Source organism: Prionailurus bengalensis, chromosome E1, assembly GCF_016509475.1.
Source record: "Prionailurus bengalensis isolate Pbe53 chromosome E1, Fcat_Pben_1.1_paternal_pri, whole genome shotgun sequence".
NCBI classification, from domain to species: Eukaryota; Metazoa; Chordata; class Mammalia; order Carnivora; family Felidae; genus Prionailurus; species Prionailurus bengalensis.
Genome location: NC_057347.1, coordinates 9,556,734 through 9,579,321, shown reverse-complemented (window position 1 = coordinate 9,579,321; position 22,588 = coordinate 9,556,734). Strand labels below are relative to the sequence as shown.

The window sequence follows — 22,588 nt, the reverse complement described above, 5'->3', positions numbered from 1 at the left end:
TCAATAATCTTATCAAACTAGAAACTTTCCAGTACAAAGTAGATGGCGTAATGCATTAAATATGTATTAATTTCAAAATAATAACATGTTCATAACATCCTAATTATTTAATGAAATGTCAATCCCTACAATACATGTTGTAAGTACGAGGCTCCGGTTATAACATTTTTCATCTCCGTATCTCCACCAAGCCCGAAACACCTTCGATACAATAAGGAAACGCACCTGGTTTCTTCCTCTGCGTTTTCCGTAATTCCTTCTTACTAGGGCTTTATAATTCTCATTTTTCTTGGTTAAGTAGTAATATAAAACACAATCAGGAACACTCTATAAGGAAAAAAATATTTTGAAGAGCCAAAGGAATAAATTTTTTTAAAAAATCAAGTAACACTTTCAAAGGAAATCTCTGATATTCTCAAGGTATAAATTAAGGAGAAACATATGGCTAGCATTTTAAGGCATATCTACGCTCTAAAAACACATTCATTATCTTTATATTTTAAAGGACAATTCCAGTTGTCCTAATCCAAATTACATAAAAGATATCAGAAGCTATCAGAAACATTCAAGCACTTCCTTATTAAGGAGTAACTAAATTCTCTTTCTTACTGCAGACATGTAAATATTCAAAATGTCTCTTTAAATATTTTGTCAAAGACACTACATCCCATCCTTTGTGGGAAAATTTTTCAAGGAAAATCAGGATTCTGATATTTTAATCAGAACTTCAGTAAGGTTTAACGTTTATTTTTTTATTTTTTGGGACAGAGAGAGACAGAGCATGAACGGGGGAGGGGCAGAGAGAGAGGGAGACACAGAATCGGAAACAGGCTCCAGGCTCCGAGCCATCAGCCCAGAGCCCGACGCGGGGCTCGAACTCACGGACCGCGAGATCGTGACCTGGCTGAAGTCGGACGCTTAACCGACTGCGCCACCCAGGCGCCCCAAGTAAGGTTTAAAACGCACTGTAGTCTATGTGTTTCTAGGAAAACCCAGTATCAGGTTGTTTTCCATTAACCATGAAAATCAGACTATGTTCTGTGCTTAAGATTTGTTACATAATTCTAAATATCACTATACTAGTCATGTGAGAATCTTTCTAAAAATCTATTCTATTTAAATACTTCTGTATATTAGAGCACAAAACTTCAAAGTAGCAACCATCACAAACCTATAAACATTCTCAATGCAAACCATTTCTTACCTTTCTTTCCAAGTAGGATGCAATTAGTCCAAAGTTTTTTGGATGCTGGATAAACCTGAGTAAAAAAAGAGAAAAAAAACAACAACACATACACCCATACACACAAACATTTTAACAACTTCAAAAGAGGCGGGGTGGGGGGGACCTCGGGAACAGAAATATTAGCACAGACTGTTTCCCACGGATCCCTAGCTGCCAACTTGAGGAACAACAGCAGACTCACTAGAGTGTTTTAAGGGCACGGATTCCTGGGCACCATCCACCAGGAACTAACTGGATTGGTCTATGGTACAGCACAGACATCTGGACTTTTGAAAAGCACCCCCAGGTGACTCAGACACCACCCAAGCTTGGGTACCACACTTAACATGACTCTGCAACCCCAGTTCAGCTCTCATCTGTTAACTTTGTTCCCATCTACAAGCCTATGGGAAAATCATATCAAATCTACACTCTCTACTTTCCACAGGATCCATTCAAATGTCAAAGGGGGGCCAAGTTTGTGAAGAAACAGTTCAATTTACAAGGGAATGCCAAATACTTTTCACGAATTTATGTGAGCTTCTATTAGAAAACAATTTAAAGTTTAAATTACTTGTCCTTAAAGATCTCCTTCTCGTGGTCAGTCCAAACATTCATAAACTGCCTATCTTTATAAACTTTCATAGGATCTTCCATGAGTCCATTCATGTTGATGAATTTGACTCGTCTCTGTTCTGCATCAAACATCATAGGTGGGATCACAGAGAGTTGCCGCATTTGTTTCTCATTATTCTGAAAAAAAAAAAAAAAACAAAACATAATTTATGTAGAATAAAATTTAAAGAGGGCTATAGACCAGCTATCATAATAGAAGCCAGAAAAACCACATATGTAATTTAATGTCAATAGCAGTGTGTACCATAACATCTAACATATAGTAATTACTCATATATCCAATAAGCACTCATTAAATGGGCGCCTGGGTGGCTCGGTCGGTTAAGTGTCCGACTACAGCTCAGGTAATGATCTCACGGTTTGTGAGTTCGAGCCCCGTATCAGGCTCTGTGCTGACAGCTCAGGGCCTGGAGCCTGCTTCCAATTCTGTGTCTCCCTCTCTCTCTGCCCCTCCCTTGCTCGTGCTCTGTCTGTCTGTCTGTCTGTCTCTCTCTCTCTCTCTCTCAAAAATAAACACTATAAAAAAAAAAAGCTCATTAAATGAATTATAGTGACAGAGGTGATACATGTTATTTTTTTTATATCCCACTACTACAATTTGAGAAGAGATTTTTACTTAAAAGAAGTAGATACTTCAAGTAATAAATTTTTATTTCTTTTATTTTTTTTTAAGTAGGCTTCACATCTAGTGAGGAGCCCAGCACAGGTCTTGAACTCACGACCCTGAGACCAAGAGTCCGATGCAGAGGAGCACCTGGGTGGCTCAGTCGATTAATTATCTGACTGTCGATTTCGGCTCAGGTCATGATCTCACGGTTCCTGAGATGGAGTCCCACGCTGGGCTCTATACCAACAGTGCAGAGCCTGCTTGGGATTCTCTCTCTCTCTCTCTCTCTCTCTCTCTCTCTCTCTCTCTCTCTGCCCCTCCTCCACTTGTGCACTACCTCTCTCAAAATAAATAAATAAACATTAAAAAAAGGAAAAAAAGACTAAGACGCTTGACCAACTAAGCCACCCAGACGCTCCAAATAATAAAATTTTTGACCTAAATAAGTAATGTTAAATTCAGTGAAATAATGATCTTAAGAAACACTTAATTACATTAACAGTCTTATTTTTAAGAATCTTAATGTCATTTTAGACAGTAAGTCTTAATGTCATTTTAGAGACCAATAAATAGAAAAAAAAAAGCAAACAGGCACCAAAATCCTAAGGGCATTGATTTTAAATTAAACTCACGTGTATAATACTCCTTGCTAACTTTACATAATCTCTCCACTGAAAGTTGAAGACCATTATCCTTAGAATTTCAACTAAAACTTTGTTACATCTATACAATTAGTTTTTCCCGAAGTTTAATTTCCTGAGTTCATAAGCATAAATTTCTATGAAAGACCTTTAACCAAAATTACAGGTATTGACCCCAACACAAAGCTAGGTTTTGTTTTTTCCTAAAACTCTTCCTTACAGAAGTGGATACCGCCTTACACTCAGTCCTTACAAAGTGTCTAATTTTGTGGGGTACTCTCAATCAGTCTGAAGACCAAAGAACAGCTTGGGGCAGACACATTAGCTTGAAGTCACCTCAGGTGGTTACTAGTTTTGGATGCTTACAGATGTGCCCTACTGAAATCAGTCAAAAAGCAAGCAACGAAATTTAACACAGATTTAGTCATCATTGCAGGGATTATGACCACAAATTTTGAAATATATAGCAACTGAATCATTGTCTTTGATCATTACTTAAGGAGACCACCACATTCTAATAAGCAAGACCTTCAGAATTTCGACATGAGGTTTTCTGGTGGTGGTGGGTGGGTGGATGTGGGTGTGTATATATATGTGTGTGTGTGTGTGTGTGTGTGTGTGTGTGTGTGTGTGTGTGTGTGTGTGTGTGTGTGTGTGTGTTTTAATTGAAGCATAGTTGATACCACAGATGAGGTTTATAAAAAACAAAAAACAAAAAAACCAAAACAGTATATAAAATCAAAACCAGAAAAACTAAATAAACAAGAGGTGGCTTTTGGACCAACCTTTAGAGACAAACTTTAGAGACCAATCTTTAGAAACCAACCTTGAACAACAGCTAAGAAGACTCATGTTAGGGACTGAAATTTCTTCTTATTCAGCACTGATTTATTGATCCATATCAAATCTCTCTCCCAGGCTCCCCTGGCTAGAGAGCACACTTTGGAGAATCCACCCACACCTCAGGTCCACAACTCAACATACGAATACCCGCAAAATACATGCTCCTTTGTTCTTTTAGAAAATGGCACCACCAGCTCACTCCTCTAACCTAGAAACTGGGGAGTCACTTTCCACTTCTCTTCTTTCTCAATCCACCTGCCCATTCCACCTCCGATGAATCTCTCCTGTCAGTCTGCTCCGATACATCCCTGCCACTGTTGCCCTGATTCAGGCTCTTATTTATCTGAACAGCCTCCTCGCCTCTTTCCAAGCCTCCCTGCCGCCAAAACCACCTATGTACAATGCCAACACAATTGTGTAACTGCTTGGTTTAAAACCTTCAGTGGTCGGCCAGTCTTTGGAACAGTCCAAGCTCTATAAATGTTCCCTCACTGATGTACAAATAAACCCCTAGTTCCTGGCATAGGAGGCTAAAATGCCTGAATAATCAATGAAATAAAAATTAAATTAATTGTCTTACCTCCTGCTCAGAGAGCCCATCAATAATTTCAGAAATCTCATGCTCGCTCCTAGCAATCGTGGCTGAAAGACCAGCTCCCCTCTGCCCAACTCTAAATACGAGAAAGAAATTATAAATTTATTTAAAGGCATTCCATAAAGAAGACATCAATTAAGTTACTTTTATATACATTACTCTACTGAATGGGACTTTTTTACCTGACTAGAAGTCAGAGAAGAAATGCTATTGAGCCACTCTTTTAAGTAATATGCTTGAAGATTAGAACTCTATAGAAGAACGATTTAAATGTTGAGATTAAGATTTAAAAATTTTTTTTTTGTTTTTAATGTTTTTGGTTTTTGTTTTTGTTTTTTTGAAAGAGAGAAATAGAGAGCAAGCAGGGGAGGGGCAGAGAGAGAGGGAGACAGAATCCCAAGCAGGCTCTACACTGACAGCGCAGAGCCCGATGCAGGGCTCAAACTCACAAACTGTGAGATGGTGACCTGAGCTGAAGTCAAGAGTCAGATGCTTAACCAACTGAGCCACCCAGCTACGCCTGAGATTAAGATTTAAAGGTTACATGTCCAAGTTCAAATGGCAGAACCACTTATGGGAAAATTCTAGAAAACCACAGGTAATGGTGACATTTCCATTTCAATTAGTAATCTTTGCCTTCCAGAGTAGACAGCAGACTCTGAAAAATACATTAAATATTTTTTAAAGGGGAGGGATAACAACCATCGTCCCTCACAAAAGCTTTATCGTGATGAAAAGAATTAAGGCTTACATATACTCTTACAAGAGACAGTGGAGAAGAAATCTAAAGCATTTACTTTTGCAAAATACTTGTTCTCCAAGTAAAAACAAATCAGAAACTATCTACCAATACCAAAGAATTTCTTAATTAGCAATCGATCTAAATACTGTTTGGTCATATTACTAGATAACGAAGGACAAAGAAATGTGTAAGTCTACTCTTTTTAACTATCAGTTCTAAAGGAATGGGTATCTTCAAGAACAGAAGAATTGGGGTGCCTGGGTGGCTCGGTCAGTTAAGCGGCCGACTTCAGCTCAGGCCATGATCTCACGGTGTGTGGGTTCAAGCCCCACGTTGGGCTCTGTGCTGACAGCTCGGGAGCCTTGAGCCTGCTTCGGATTCTGTGTCTCCCTCTCTCCCTGCTCCTCCCCCACTCACACTCTGTCGCTGTCTCAAAAAAATGAATAAATGTTAAAAAAGTTTTTTTCAAAAAAAGAAAAGAATTAATTTCAAGATATTCATTTAAATTTAGATTGAACAGCATCACTAAATATAAAAAATTAATATTAAATTCACCAAGACATAATCTTTGCAAGCTGTTAATGAAGTTTTATATTCAAAATGCAAGTTCTTTCTGAACTTTCTTAAGAGCAGATTCGGGTAACCATTAACACTGAGACAAAGAGCACAAGAGTAACTCTTTCGGAGAGGAAGAGTCTAGCCGTTAGCCAGGAGAAGAGCATAGGCACTACCCATCAAACTACTTACCGCTGAAACCTTTCTTGTTGTTCTCTTTGTTTTCGAATTTCTGGAAACTGCTTTTCATAGTATTCCCTTGTTTTGCTTTCTTTAGCTTTTCTCCGGGGATTATTTTCTATTCTGTCCACTTTTTTCTCCCATGCCTCCATGAGCTGATCATAACGTTGGCAGATTTTTTGTTCCTATTAAATACCCGTAGCAAATTAATAATTAAACTAAACTCTGTCATCCTGACAAACCTAATACTTTAAAGTAAATGCTACTTCTTAAGGCTAAGTCAGGAGTACATTTGGCCTAGGACTCAACTGTGAATGAAAAGCTGTCCTTGATCTGAAAGAGGAGAGAGAAAAGAGCTCTGTTTCCTATGAAGGTCAGCATATAGAGCACATTTTGGCTGATTTTTTTTTGTTTTGTTTTTTTCAGTTAATGTTAAGACTAAAACAAATTAATTAATTAATGAGCTACTACTGGCAGCTGATCAGCTACTTTTATTATTTTCCCGATAACAATGTAGGTAGGTCTTCATTGTCAACAAAAATGGAAAATTAATAACAGAAACATGCAAATAGTTCATAATCTCGATCACCCAACAGCAATCATATTAACATTCTGGTGCTTTCCTTCCAATCTGTCACAGAAAACACTCACACTTTAACCCTTCCTCTGCTGCTGGAGGTTTTGGTTACTTGAAGGTTTTTGTTACCATAAATAATGGTATCTAATTCACATTTTTGATAGTCTGGAAAAGGCAGGAATTGGTTGTACTTTACGATAAAAACAAATGCAGTGAACTACATGAAATCAAGAACCAATCCTTTTAGAGAAATGAGTAATGTATGATCTCATTTTTTTAAACCGAGAAGCAAGAAGTCTCCATTATTAGCACAGAACTGTGAACACGTCAACACACAGATAGAAAAAGGTGTAGAAGGACTCATGAAAAACCATGAACACTGGTCATCTCAAGAAAGTGGCACCAGAGAGGAGAATATTACCCTCCTCACACTCCATGCCACCTCCACACACTTCCCGATCGTTCTTTCCAACTCCTGTACGTCTTGTGTATCCCTCACACTTTCTCCATGTCTCCCGCTGGCTCCTCAGTCCAGGCCAACATCATCCTTCACCTACATCAAAGTAAGAGCCTCCTCAAAGTCTCTCAAGGGTTCTAATGGTGTAGCCAGATGCCAATTCTTAGAATACAAACCTGGACATGTCACTTCCTGAGTTCAAACACTGCAAAGATGCCCTTGGGGTCTAACCCAAAGTCTCTTAGGTGGGCCTCAGGGGCCAGGCAGCTCAGCCTGAACCTGCCCCACTCCCTCCACCTCCCAGACCTTCACGTAAGCTGCTCCCTGGGCCTGTTCAAATTTCCAGGGTTTCTGGTTTTCCTGCAACTCCCCTTTATGATTCGCACATGGCGAATCAGCTGCCATTCGTACACGGTCCCATAGTCCTCTGTATGTCCTGTACCGCAGTGCGATCACATACTGTAATTCCCTGCTGACTTGTCTGCCCCCCAGTTATACCGCAGGCTCCCTAAGGATTAAAGCCATATGGCTATCTTGCTCACCTCTGTAGAATAATACATGGGACAGAGTAAACAGCCAACAGATATTTATTAAACAAATCAGTGCACACAGAAACGTTATAACTACATAGTCTGTGAAGTCCGAAAAAACAAAGCCTATGCTTCTATGTTTGTATCACCAGGCAGCGAATTTAGCAATTACCATAATTACAACAAAATTACTGGGAGGAAAAACATACTTTAGCTAATTTCTTAGTTAATATTTATATGATTTTGCCCCCCACCAAAAAAAACCCCCAGTAATTTCAGATAGTATCTGAAGGACCAGACTGACAAATTTCATTAGAAGTTATAGATCAAGTAAAAGCTGCTGACTCTTGAGCTTTACAATTCATTAAACTGTCATGTCATTAAATATAGGGTACACAGTTCATTTCTGATGTGAATTAAAGGACATCATCTATTTGCTAAGCAACTGAATTTCAACGAATCAAGTGTGCCTAAATTGAGTACGAACACATTGCGGAAAGTGGTATTCTGGCATTGTATTTTCTGTAACTTCATTTCCATGAAGATCATAACCACCAAACTTCTGGACTGCGAGTCATATGATAAATATGAAAAAGTATGTGAATTTCAAAAAGCTGAACTTTAGCTGACCCGGTTCCTAGTAAGAACGAACAGTAATGTCTACTTAGCATGACCGTAACTTACCCACATTTGTTTGAGGGTTTAAGAGACTAAATGTAGAACGTCCTAGTTCTCTCATATTCTTTTTTAACTACTCACCATTTTCTTTATTTTGACTAGATGAAAATGCTAGACACGGATGGCCAAAGAAATTAATTTGATAATGACATTAAATGTCAAATGTTGCTAGGATTACATTTGTATTTAAGTTCTACCCAGTTACTTTCTACATCAGCACCTTCTCTCAAATATCATCAAGAGCCACTCTCACTAATAAAGGGAAAGCAAATGCCTACATGAGCATGAATGGGAAAGTTGTACAAATTTCAGTTAAAGGATAGGACCTCACCCTTTGTTTTCTTGCATGATTTCTTCTTTTAAAAAATAAAATGAGTTTTTTCCTCATCACCTGGTTTCTAGAAGAGAAAAATATGGTTGTATGACATTAAGAAAAAGCACAACTTAATAATGCATCACTTTTTTTTTTTTTTTTCAGAGACACTGAAAAACAAGCAAAGATCACTTAGGAATATCTGATGTAATCAAAGTTAATCTTAATTTTTTCACCCTGCAAAATAAGACTTTTGCAATAATTAGAACTGACTAAAATTCCTCCCACTCTACAGCAAGATTTTATACAAATAGTTCATTTTCAATTATGACATCCAAGTATAAGGCAAACATTTTCAAGTTATAATTACACAGTTACTGATTCTTCTTAAGATCTCTGGTGATCTAAGCGTCTTTGTGCGCTCTTAGAGGAGGGGAGGTAGAAGAGAAGGAGAAGCTTTTAAAGTTACCTCCCTGCCCCAGGTATGGTGCTGATCTCCCCTCTAGGAGAACGTACACCCACAAAGAGAGAGGGGACTTCTGCTTGACACAGAAGATTTCCTTCAGTCACAGAAATGACATATAATCCACTCTAAGAAGTCATGGAGGGCAATGGCACAAGACAGGAAGACTTCTCTTGCATCTTAATGAAACAGTTACACACTTTTTAAATGTGAAGCATTGCGATCTTCAAAAACAATGACATGCAGGTTCAAATATAAATAGTTATACCCCACCTACTTCCAGAAAGGATTTCAAGCTGATTATTCAAATATAAATACAAAGCCAAGGCAAGTAGAAGTAATTTTTTGGATTATCTGCCACTCGGGACTAACAGTGACACTGGCTCCACTCAAATTAGCATGGACAGTCAGGAGCTGGCTATATGGGAAAGTAGCCAAGACATGAAAAGAATTATTAAAAGGTATATCTGCTATTTCATACAAAGCAAATGACGGCGATGAGAGAAGAGGTACCACACGATTCATATGGATGCATGCAGCTGAGTAAACAATTATCTCCCAAGCTGACGTACACAAGTGCTACCATAAACTCAGTTTGCTCTCATTTTAATTATGTGCTACTCAAAAGCACATGACAATCAATAAACATAATTTAAAAGGTTTCCTAGGATTTAAGTGAAGAAGTCAGCCAGTCAGTAACCCATCCCAGGACAGTGTGCTAAGCACTGTAGTGGGGCAGTGTAGACAACATGAAATAAATCAGACAGAGCTGCTCTCCAGCTAATACTAGCGGGGAAAAGACAGAACACAAACGTAACTGAAGCTTTGTTGGGGGGGAAAAATATCATTAACGGTAGCCAACTAGATTTTATCTGCTATTCTTCTTTCAAAAAATGTTAAAACAGCTAAACAGTTTCAAAACAAGGTATATTTTATGAGTTTTGCCTAAACCTACTTCTAAGGGCGGTCAAGACCACAGTAGCATCTCACAGAAAAATTCTAAGTTACATGACTATCATTATAAACCACTTACTTAACAAAAGTTAAAAGTATTCAAATTTCAATTTTTTTCATGCATACTACCATGCAAATTATATTTGCCACCAATTCTGCAAAGTAGTCAACTACTGCACATACTCTCAGTAAGAAAGGTTTTAAAAGAAAAAATATAGAGATGATATATAAATAGCAATGTGCTCATCAGTAACTGTACTAGCAGATAATTAAAATGTTCCGATTATTATCCTTAATAAAACATAAAGTAGAAATATCACATTTTCGTTATAAACTAAGAATCATTCACCTCAATTCTCTTAAAGTAGGATAATTAAAAAAAAAAAAAAAAGATACCTATCTAGCTTCCTCTCTTACTTCAATCAGATCGAGAAATTAGGTTTTCTTTTCACTTATGCTCTTATTCCAGAATCTGCATCCAGAAAGGCCTGGTATCTAGGATGAGCAAGGCTAAGCAAACTACATTGTGGAGCAGTCTCCTCACCCACGTGAGGTGACAGAGCGCTTCCAAGGCACCAGGACATTAAATGGCAGAAGGGTCTACAAATACCGTCATTAGCAAGAGTCATGGAAGGGATTTCCCTAGAATAGGATTTTGAATAATGATAAAATGATCCGTGGCACTTCTACTTTGCAATGGCAGATGTGGCTTGGTGGGGGACGGTGTCATCACTAGTCTTAAATGAAAAAGCTTCATTATCTTACTTCATCATGCGCCTTGCAGGTACTCCACTGAAAAAAAGACAAAACAGGAGGCAAAAAATTCAAGCCTCAAGGTAAGCCATTTCAATGTTAAGTATTCACCTTTTTTACTAGCAGATCATAAAACCAGCTAGTTGTATGCAATAATTTATTTCATTTTTTGGCCTCGGAAACTCAAAGCTGTTACCCCAACCCCCAAGAAGCCAGAGGAAGATAACATATAGTAAAACGACAGCAAATTACACAAATCTAAAACACACCTACACTATATTATAATAATATGTCAGCAGATAACATCAAAATGATCTCTTTATAGAATATATGGTCTTTAACTGAAGAACTCCAAAGATGATAAATACTTACGTCTTGATGTTCTCATGATACACCTTGGTATCTGATGGCTGGTTATAGAGTGGCTATAAAATAAATCAAATATTTACATACAAAGTGTTGTACACATGTCTATGAAAATACAAAGAAACAACTTATATTTTAACACAATCCAAGGTGAAGTACTCATGGGCCTACACAACACATGCCCTACCAAAACCTCCAGACTTCGGGGTTCCCTGAACAATTCTCTTTACCCTATCTCCTATTAATGGGACTACTGTAAAAATGTTTATAAATCCACTGTAGCCCACAGGAAATACATTTATTCAGATTTTTAATCTCAAAGGCAAAGAAGAACACATGGTCCAAAGAGCTTTCTATTTCTGTTCTCACTTCTTCCTGCCTTTACCTGGCGTGATTAAATGGCTCCTCAGGGAGGAAAAAAAAAAAAAAAAAAAAAGCCCAGGATAATACTTCTGCAAAGGTAACCAAGTTTATATGGCGTTATTTTCAACATACTGCCCAGCCACATCCCCCTCATTCTAAAGTAGACAGACTATATTCCATCTTATCTCAAGAAAAATTACAAAAAAAACACTCAATGTGAAAAAAGAAATTTCTTGGGGTGCCAGGGGCGGGACTCAGTTGGTTAGGCATCTGACTCCGGCTCAGGTCATAATTTCGAGGTTCTTGAGTTCAAACCCCACATTGGGGTCTGTGCTGACAGTTCAGAGCCTGAAGCCTGCTTCAGATTCTGTGTCTCCCTCTCTCTCTGCCCTTCCCTCATTCATGCTTGCTCTCTCACTCTCTCTCTCTTTCTCTCTCTCTCTCTCTCTCAAAAATAAACATCAAAAAAAAAAAGAAAAAGAAATCTCTTACTTACCAGTTCCACTTTTGGGCCAAGACCTTCAAATATTTTATGAGCCTCTTCTGCTTTTTTCTACAGATAAAGACATCATTATATTATACAATTAAAAAAATTGTATTACCTGGGTGCAAAATCACTACCAATTTAGTATTTTCCACTGTTAGCTCCAATCCCTATTTACTTTATCTCTGAGACTACTCTAGAGTTGAACTTTTCTATATTTCCAAATATTCTTGTCACGTGATTGGCTGAAATATCCTCTTTCATTTTCATAGCTTCCTCACAAAATTCAGTCAGTACTTCACATTTGTACTCAAAGTAATACCTGAAGACTCGTTAAGTTCTTAACAGAAAACAGATCTCAAGATTCTAGGCAGAAGGAACACAGATCCACTACTAGAAATGAGCCCCTCAACACTTCGACTCGGACTGTCATGAATAAAAATTTTAAAACATAAAATACCATAAAGTCACCAGTCTTTACTGGTGTTAGCCAAATTGATCTCTTGGAAGAAAAGCTTATTATGAGCTTATATTCTAGTTACAAGAAAACCTTGGTAATAACTGAACAGAGGAAACAACTAGTTTGAATTACACAAGTGTTCAGTAGTAAATAAATGCTGAATTACATATTTTTTTGAATTATGCATTTTTTTACAGTCCATTTTCAAAAGTAAAATGATCTAGGCCGATGTGCCATCTAATAGAAATCATCCTTGAATGGACAAATGAAATATAACAAATTCGATGCTGAAGATGTTAAAACTGGAATTGTAGGACTACCAAACACGTCAATGGTTCTCAGCCAACACATTCCAGTTGCTAACAATGGCTCCCTGTCGGCTGCACAGACCCCCACCCACCTCAATGTATTTGCTGCTGGGAGACTCTGCAGGGTTTCTGATGGGGCACACAAGTGGGAATGGATATTCATCAGTATTCCCCAAGTACAAAGATGTTTCCTTAAGATAAACATTCTCCTTTTCATCTCATTTATCAATCAAAATCAAGTATTTATTTCATATATGTTATGTGAAAACAACTAGTGCAGGAAGCACAAAACAGTGTCATGCACTTTCCAAACTCCAGGAAACTGAAAGGTTATTAAGATGAAAAATAAATATATCAATAATGTCAAATATAAAACTATAAAACTCCATTAAATTTGCATAGCAGATCGTACTTCTATAGATAGTTTTAAGGCAGGATTTGTCAATCTTGGCACTATTTGGGCCAGATGCGTGTTCTGGGGACTGTGCCTAGGCACTGTGGGATATTTAGCAGTATCCCACTAGATGCCAGTAGCACTCTGTCTATCCTCCAAGCTGTAACAACCAAAACAGCCTCCAGTTGAGAACAAATCACTGTCCTAAGGTAACTAACTCAAGAAGTCAAAATGTAATTATCACGAAATTCAAATTTATTAGCTTTAGGCATATATTAAATAGCATGCAAAGAACATCATCACAGATGATAAACTTGGAAATTTAGTTGCACCCGCAACTAACTTTCTCGAGACCCAACACTTCACCAGTTTTTAAATTTGCTTTTTTTTTTTTAAGTTTATTAATTTATTTTTAGTAATCTCTACACCTAACATGGGGCTCAAACTCACAACCCCGAGATCAAGGGCCACATACTCTACTGACGGAGCCAGCCAGGAGTGCCTTCACTTCGCTCCCTCAAGGGGCTGTGTGTTGTTAGTCCATACCCAGAACGGGCAGGCTAAGTGGAACCACACACAAAAGACACAGAGCGACATTCTGGCAAATACTAGTATCCTATCTGGCACTCACCTTTCCAGAGCTAATTTTAAAAGCTGGTATTTAAGATGTTTGCAACCCAAGATTTAAGTTTTGCGAAGTTTTATTAAATATTTGACTTCACGTTGGCTTAATTGCTAAGAACATATTAACCTATCAAGTCTGGCAGACCAACATTTTAATTTAAAACCCTCACATTTCCATACTGTAATTTTTAGTCTAAGTCTATAGACAGAAGTACTTAATTCTTCAAACATGTTGATACGTTCTGTATGCCAGGTGTTTGCTAGGTACCGAGAAAACAACAAAAAGGAGGAGGAGAAGAGGTCCTGAAAATCTTCATAGGGAAAATGATACTTGAGCCAGGGTCTTGAAGCACGAGCGCACTCAATAGACGAGAAAGACAAGACACTGGGATGCCCGAAGGCAGAGGCAACATCCTGGGATAAAGGTACTGACACTTCAATGGAACTTTCAAAGCTATTCTGGTAGGACAGCTTTAAGAAAGGAGGACCGGGCCAACGGCCAGGCAGGCAGGCAGGCAGGCATGTTGACACTGATAAAAAGTCTGGGCTATTCTGCAGAGGGTGGGAAATAATCAAAAGGTTTTATTTCGAGAATCATGTAAGAGGACTCAAATATGAAGGACTGGTTAGAAAGAAAAAAGACTGAAGGAAGGAAAAGTCACCATTTATGTGAGTGATGAGGGCTCAAATAAGCTATTGCCAAAGGAGGAGGGAGACCACGATTTAGGAGGAGGGGATGATGCTCCTCGTTAGTTAACCAAACCTACAGCGTGTCCGAGAGAGGGAAACAGAGACTTCCCAGGACACAGGCCTAGGTGACTAGAGGTTGCTGGCACGGAGTATACTTTCTACTTTCGATCTCTTTCTTTCATCTGTTGTCACTTTAACTTGCAAGTCACGCGAACAAAATATAACCGAGCTGTTTCTGAGAACTATACTCCATGCATACCCTTCTCTGTATGTATTGTAATTCTGAAATTAGAGCATTTATAAATATTTTTGGATCCTACAACTGGGGAGGGTAACAGCAAATTGAACTGTTAAAAACAGCCCAGGAGAAGAGTCTGTTTAGAGACTAAATAAATCTCGGTCTAAAGTTTAAATATGATGCAAGAAAATTTTTCTCTCAGGAAACCAATTTTCAAATTAAACAGTCACTTTTGGGTAGTTTTCTTCCTCCCAGTAACTTTTTTTTTTTTTTTTTTTTTTTTTTTTAAATATTTAACTTTGAGAGAAAAACAGAGTGCAAGTAAGGGAGGGGCAGAGAGAAAGAAGGAGACACAGAATCTGAAGCAGGCTCCAGGCTTTGAGCTGTCAGCACAGAGCCCAATGCAGGGCTCGAAGCCACGAACCATGAGATCATGACCTGAGCTGAAGTTGGACCCTTAACCGACTGAGCCACCCAGGTGCCCCCCTCCCACTAACTTTCTAAAGAAACCAAAGAGGCCTAATACAAGATAATGGCCCCCATCTCTTAAGCCACATTAGGCTTAATTCCCAGTGTAGACTGCTGCCACAAAAGGAACAAGAGAGAAATGTCTCCTTGCCTTCACCCATTTCTCCTTTCCTCCGGTGTCAAAACAGATAAGGTCATTCATTAAAGAAAGCTAAAAAAGCCGCAAAGGCCTTACACAAGGCAGCATGGCGAGGCAGCAGTGAGAAAGCCTGGGCTCCGAGCCCAGTCGCGCTCTCGTGGCTTCCCCTCCAGGAACCTCTGTTCCGAATCCACCACGGCTGCAGACTAGTAGCAGGGCAATCAGAAAGAAGAGATTTGTAAAAAGAGGATTTCCACAGTTACTATGAGTGAAAAAGAACCTTCACCACGAGTCTAATACCAAGATCTCAAGAAGTTTGGTCGTTCTTCTATTCTTCAGACAATGCACAACGAATCTGAATACACACGTGCTACAGGGGAAAGAAGAGGTCTGCAAGTTTTCAGCTTTGTCGCTGGGCACCAAGAAACACTTACTGCACAAAGTAATGAAAGCATATATATATATAAAAATTGAACACAAGGTAAACTCTCCATCAGATCTTGCTCAATAGTATTCGGTCCTCACATCCTAGTCAGGCAACCAGAGAATTCACTAATAATGACAAGGCTAATTAAGAAATTCAATCAATTAAAAAATATCACTGGGGGCGCCTGGGTGGCTCAGTTGGTCGAGCGTCCAACTTCGGCTCAGGTCATGATCTCGCGGTCTGGGAGTTCGAGCCCCGCGTCAGGCTCTGTGCCACTCAGAGCCCAGCGCCTGCTTCGGATTGTGTCTCCCTCTCTCTCTCTGCCCCTCCCCCACTCATGCTCTGTCTCTCTGTCAAAAATAAACATTAAAAAAAATTTTTTTAATTAAAAAAAAAATCACTGAATTCAACTTCTTTGAAAACTGACTCACACTAAGAAGTCAACATTTTATTTTCCAAGATTCTCTTCCACTGTTAGCTCCAATCCCTATTTACTTTATCTCTGAGGTCATAAACTGGCCATGAAGCCCATCAGTCCACAAAAGTGTTTTATTCTTCCGCAGAGTATTTTTTAAAAAGCAGGGGATTCCACATAAAACTCCATCTTCTCAGCTTTCCTTAAACAAGGGAGCACCTGTCAACCTTGGGCCACATCTCTGCCTGACCAGAGTCACTGCCCCTTTCGGCAAAAGACAAGGCCGCTCTCGTCACTCACTTCATTTACTGCCATTCATCCTTTCTGAATAGATATTCAAATAGATCTTCAATGAGATTGCTCTGTCCATTCAATAAATTGGACTAATTTTGCACTCAGCCAAGAAAATAATATAAATTGCCATGTTTTTACCTGCCTGTGACACTTACCATTATCCTAAGTTTTATGTATTTGATGACTTTCAGGTACCTATCTAATACACACACATACATGTATATCTCAGTCTAAGATTATTCTCATAAGTGTGTATGTAACAATTCACAGTTGCCCTTCTGAAGGCCAATTTCCTTTAGGACCTAGGCTATTATAAAGTCGTAGGCTGCCTGTGTAAAATGTACTGATCCTGATGACTCCACTCACTACAAAGTAAATCAACTGAAACAACAATCTCAACTTCTACCTTATGATCGATCATCTTCAGCTCACAAGCTGACTCTCTGCAGCAGTACTTAAACCATATTCTTTTTTAGACTGGGAACTTCTGGAAGCCCAGTGTTAATCAGCTCTGTTGGAAAGTTTGCTTTATATTACGGTGAAATCAATTTCCATTTAACTGCTAGCTTTCTGGGCTGGATTCCAGCCCCAAACTAACTTTGACATTACAAAGTTACTCACAGAATTGAGGCCTGGCTTCCCTAAATCAATGAATACTTTTAATTATGAATATGAAAGGAAAAATTGTTTTAAAATAGCAAAGTCTACCTAAAAGCCACTGGCCTCACACTTTATTAAGATTCAAACTAGAGCCCAGCTATCAATTCTAAAGCTGATAATGCACATTATTTCCATATCCAATGACCCATCTCTAATAGGATGGTATCAGTATTTGGCATCAAATGTCCCTTATAAAGTGAAAAACTACAGAATAATGCCTTGTTTCGCATTACGTGCTACAAACTTGCTTGCCAATTTTATATGATAGGAGAGAGACTTAGTTGATAAAATTATATTCTCATTAACATTTATGCAATATAGTATATAAGTGAAAGATTAATTTAAGACACAGCAATCAACTTTTTTTTGGTCTATAAGGAAAAAACATCAAGCTTTAGTCAAAGTTTAAGAACATTAAAAATTATGACAGAAATCAGGTTTTAAGACAATTAACATTACCACAGAACACAATGAGAATTTTACAAGGCACAGTCAAGTGCTTTTAAAGGCCTGTGTGTCGTAAGAAATGGCAGGAGCTTACCCGATTCTCATCATAAATAATTTGGACAATACTTCGGTGTTTCTGCTCCACGGGAGGAGGGGACACAGGCTTCTCAGGCTCAGGAGGTTTAGCTGCTTCTTCTTCGAGCTGTTGCTAAGAGACCCAGAAAGAAAGAATCAGGCATCTGATGTACGTCACCCCTACCAGTAATTAATCGCCAGAGATAACACATGCTACTGAGCAATGTTTTGCTGAATCTATAGGGTAACCTCTTAATCTACTAGGGTCTAATGGACCCAAGGGTTCTAACAAATCCAATCAGACTTATTTTGACTAAGAACTAAGTAACATAATCATTAGAGAAATCCTTGTATATTTGAATTCTGATAAATTTAAAGCAAAAAAACCCAAGAGAAACTAAACATATGAAGCTACCCCAGATACCTCCATCACAATGACCTTTTGTAACACAGGAAAAAACACTTTTATGTGTTACAGATCCACAGTGTGCGCTAACATCTGACAGGAAGAGTAGGGCCGCACAGCACTTACAGATTAATCCTCAACTCAGAACAGGACCATGCTCAGCCTTTGTATTTTGCAGCCGAGAGGCCCTGGCAAAACTACAAGTTTGGGTACAGTTACAAAACAGAAAGCTATCTGCATTACTCTGCCTGAGTTTGAGTCTTCGGGTCGACTCTTACGAGCACTGTGATCCTAGGGTCCTTTCTAGGTCTCAACTTCTTCAATCCTGAACAAATATATAAGCCACTCATATGTAAAGTAGAAACATTAACCCTATCTATCAGGTAGACTTTGGAGAAAATTAAATAATATATATCAAGCACATTACAACTATAAATAGTCAATAAATATTACCTACAATTATTACTGAAGCAAGCAGAGACTTTGCTTGGTTCACTGCTTTTTATTTTTCAGCACTTAAGCCAGGGCCTGACACCTAGTAAATGCTCTAGGATTAGTCTTGTGAATATAAGTTTACTGGCTAAGACGACAGAAAAGACATTGGGTGAAGATGTTATGTCTACTAAAACCTAGAGGAAAATTTTAACTGTGCTACGAAGACAGATCAAGACTCCTAGTCAATTAGGTCAGATCACACCCAACCTAAGGATAAAATTCCTCCAAGAGACAAGCTTCAAGGACCACTTCCACCTTGGAATTCAAAGTACTTTTGCAGGCTGCTATCTTTATAAGTAAAAGACAGATATCTGGAGTTGTGAGATCATGTTTATGGGGTTAAGTTCCTCAACCATTCTTTCTTGGCTTTGCTCAGAAGCCTTCTTTGAGGGTCCCTGTTAAGTAGGTGTGGAGAAAGGAAAAAACCAACTTCCAGAAATCCCATTTTGTTCTGAGTGCTGAAGTAGCCCCAGGACAAAACCATTGTAACAGGAAGACTAAAAACAAACGAAACAAAAAATATAAACTTTTCCTCACTTACTTTGTTCTTTCATACAAGAGGTTTATAATAATTTTGCAAATTTAACATATTTAGTTGAATTTTTGTTGAATTGTATAAAACATACACAATTTTGTGTGTTAATGGTATTAACATTATTAATTAACATTATTAACACTGTGTTTCTATGCATCTATGTTATGTTTCTTTACATTTCTCAATAAAATTTGTAGTTCCTATACACCTCATAATGGTCATGCAATATATTTTTTAATTATGATAATGGGTTACACATCATTGAGCATTTACTATATGCCACATTAAATTCAACAATATATTCATGATCACAACTCATACAACCATCACATAAAGTAGCTGGTGTTGTTAACTGTATTATTGCAATTTTACAAGTGAACAAACTAAAGAAAAGACCAGATAAGACCAACCCAGCAGAATCAGACCCACTAAGACTTAAAAGAACTGTCAGACACATTATTATAAATTTAACAGGACTCGATAAAGAAGACTGTTTAACATTGTTTTAAAGCAAGGTAATCTTTTTTACATGAGATTTAAAAATTAGCCTAAAAGAAATTCCAACAACAACAACAAAAATTAGTGAAACTAAAGATATATTTGACAGATTAGATATAACTGAAAAGAGAAATGCAAACTGAAAAACAGAAGTGAAGAAACTGCCCACAGTGAAGCCCAAAGAAGCAACCAACTGGGAAAGAAAAAAACAATAAAAAGACATAGAACACAAGAGTGATAAGATGTTGTATCTAACAGGAATTTGAGAAGAGAACAAAGAAACCACAGGAAAGGATTTTGTTTAAAAAAAAAAAAAAAAAAAAGATCATGGCTTAGAATTTTCCAGAACGGATTAAAAACTAACACATTCAAGAAGCCCAATGAATCTTAAGCTGGACAGTAGGTTAAGCATCTGGCTCTTGATTTCGGCTCAAGTCATGATCTCACAGTTGGTCATGAGATTTAGCCCTGTGTTACAGCTCCACACGGGTGTGGAGCCTGCTTAAGATTCTCTGTCTTGCCCACTCTCTCACCCGCCCCCCCTCTCCAAACATAAATAAATAAATAAAATACAAGCAAAAACCCACTCCTAATACATCATAATAAAAACAACAGCACACAAAGATATTAAAGGCAGCCGGAGAAAAGATGCACACTATCCACAAAGAATAAAAATTAGACCAAGGGCCAATGTCTTAACAGTGGAAGCCAGAAGACAGTGTGCTGGTACAAAAGAACTAAATACCAAATAAAAACACCTTTCAATAAATGGCATAAATAAAAGACATTTAGGTCTCCACAACTAAATACTAAATCTGCCAACTAATGGATCCTCACTAAAGGAAATTCTGCAGGATGTTCTTCAAGCAGAAACACACAACCCCACAAGGAAGATCTGTCTTGCAAGAGGGAATGATGAGCAAATAAGATGACAGACAAGTGGATAAACCTAAATAACACTGACTGTATAAAATAATGTCTTTGGTGCTTGAAATAAAACAAGGAAGAACTAGAAAAAAATGGCAAAAGTATCATAAAAGCTGGGAGAAAAGAGAAAGGACTGGAGAAGTTCTATGTCCCCTTGCTTCTCGAGTATGATTAAGATACTAATTTAATTTTAGGCTTCAAGTTAAATAGGCTGGTAAGTTTGAGGGGAGCCATTATAAACAATATAAAATAGTGTATGAAATACAAACTAGAGGGGTAGAAGAAAATGTAGTAAGACAAATAATCAATCCAAGATAAGGATTAGAAAAAAACAAACAAGAAACCATAAAAAAGACAGGACAACAGTATATAATAAAAACAATTGAGATATTACCAATCATCATAATCAGGTTAAAAGAAGTAAATTATCCTGTGGAAAGACAGGTTGTCAGAGTAGATAGAAAACAAAACCCAGCTATATACATATATAAGAGCTATACCTTAAAGCACAGAAAGTAAAGGGAAGAAACAAGACAAACTAATATCAACCAAAAGAATGCTGATCTAATTATGTCAAAACCAGGCAGAACAAATTTTATGGTAAAAAGCATTACAAGAGATAGAATGTCATTGCCTTACAATAAAAGGTTTCACTGACCAGGAAAACAACAACTATAAACTTCTATAAGCCTAAAATAAGAGACTAAAACTACACCGGATAAAAACTGAGAACCGGGGGGCACCTGAATGGCTCAGCTGGTTAACTGTCCAGCTCTTGCTTTCAGCTCAGGTCATGATCTCACGGTTTCATGAGTTCAAGCCCCACACGGGCTCTGTGCTGACAGTGCAGAGCCTACTTAGATTCTTCCTCTCTCTCTGCCCCTCCCCACTGGCATTCTCTCTGCCTAAGAATAAATAAACTTTCGGGGTGCCCAGGTGGCTCAGTCAGTTAAGTGTCCAACTTTGGCTCAGGTCACAATCTCATGGTTCGTGGATTCAGGCCCCGTGTCGGGCTCTGTGCTGACAGCGCAGTCTGCTTTGGGATTCTCTCTCTCCCTCTCTTCCTGCCTCTCCCCTGCTCGTGCTGTCTCTGTCTCGAAATAAACAAACTTAAAGGGAAAAAAAGTATCTGATAAAATTCAACATTCCCTCATCATTTAAAACTCTTAGCACACTAGGGCGCCTGGGTGCCTCAGTCAGTTAAGGGTCCGACTTCAGCTCAGGTCATAATCTCACAGTTCATGAGTTCGAGCCCCACGTCAGGCTCTGTGCTGACAACTCAGAGCCTGGAGCCTGCTTCAGGTTCTGTGTCTCCCTCTCTCTCTGCCCCTCCCCTGCTCGTGCTCTCTCTCTCAAAAATAAACATTAAAAAAAATTATTTTTGTTTAACTCTTAGCACACTAGAATCCAACAGTTATTTCCCAACCTGATGAAAGATGTCTAAAAAAACTGACATCAAAATCAGTGGCAAAAAGTAAAGGTATTCTTCTAAAAGTAGAAAAGAACAAGAATACCACTTTCGACTCTGTATTGTAGTCCTAACCAGAGCAATAAAGCAATAGAAAAGTAAGGAAAAGGGGCACCTGGGTGGCTCAGTTGGTTAAGCATCCAACCTCAGTTCAGGTCATGATGGCACAGATTGTGAGCTCAAGCCCCGCCATCAGGCTCTCTACTGTCAGTGCACAGCCCACTTTGGATCCTCTGTCCCCCTCTCTCTGCCCCTCCTCTGCTTGCGCGCGCGCGCGCACACACACACACACACACACACACACACACACACACAGGCTCTCTCTTGTTCTCTCTCTCAAAAATAAACTTAAAAAAATTTTTTTTGATTAAGAAAAAGGTTTAAGGACTGGAAAGGAGAAACAAAACTGTGTTGCTACTGCTGTTGTTAACTACTGATATGAAGAATCTACAAATAAGAAATCAGCAATAAAAGGATAATTTAGGAAGACTTCTGGTCTATATAAAAATGTCAAAGGCAACCAAAAAATGTAATTTAAAAAATATATTATTAATAAGAGCATCAAAAATATAAAGTGCCTAGAGTTTAATTAAATGCAAGGCATATAGACTGTTTATGGACAGAAAGTAACAAAACATGAAAGACATCCTAAATAAAT

The 22,588-nt window shown here is 38.2% G+C and overlaps 1 protein-coding gene across 26 annotated transcripts in view; it reads right to left on the bottom strand.

Moving 5' to 3' along the window:
• The window catches only part of NCOR1 (nuclear receptor corepressor 1), a 156,959-nt gene that overhangs the window by 81,664 nt on the left and 52,707 nt on the right, over nucleotides 1-22,588 (bottom strand). For 17 of the 26 annotated variants that reach the window (XM_043583202.1, XM_043583204.1, XM_043583211.1 and 14 more), the window contains exons 6-15: nucleotides 17,621-17,734; nucleotides 11,975-12,031; nucleotides 11,122-11,174; nucleotides 10,762-10,788; nucleotides 8,598-8,664; nucleotides 6,037-6,209; nucleotides 4,533-4,623; nucleotides 1,800-1,978; nucleotides 1,205-1,259; nucleotides 226-327 (exon numbers count right to left, since the gene is read on the bottom strand). In XM_043583202.1, the coding sequence (XP_043439137.1) occupies nucleotides 226-327; nucleotides 1,205-1,259; nucleotides 1,800-1,978; nucleotides 4,533-4,623; nucleotides 6,037-6,209; nucleotides 8,598-8,664; nucleotides 10,762-10,788; nucleotides 11,122-11,174; nucleotides 11,975-12,031; nucleotides 17,621-17,734 (918 nt within the window). The remainder of the gene's footprint in view (nucleotides 1-225; nucleotides 328-1,204; nucleotides 1,260-1,799; nucleotides 1,979-4,532; nucleotides 4,624-6,036; nucleotides 6,210-8,597; nucleotides 8,665-10,761; nucleotides 10,789-11,121; nucleotides 11,175-11,974; nucleotides 12,032-17,620; nucleotides 17,735-22,588) is intronic. The other 9 variants (XM_043583205.1, XM_043583206.1, XM_043583215.1 and 6 more) reach the window with 1 other exon arrangement.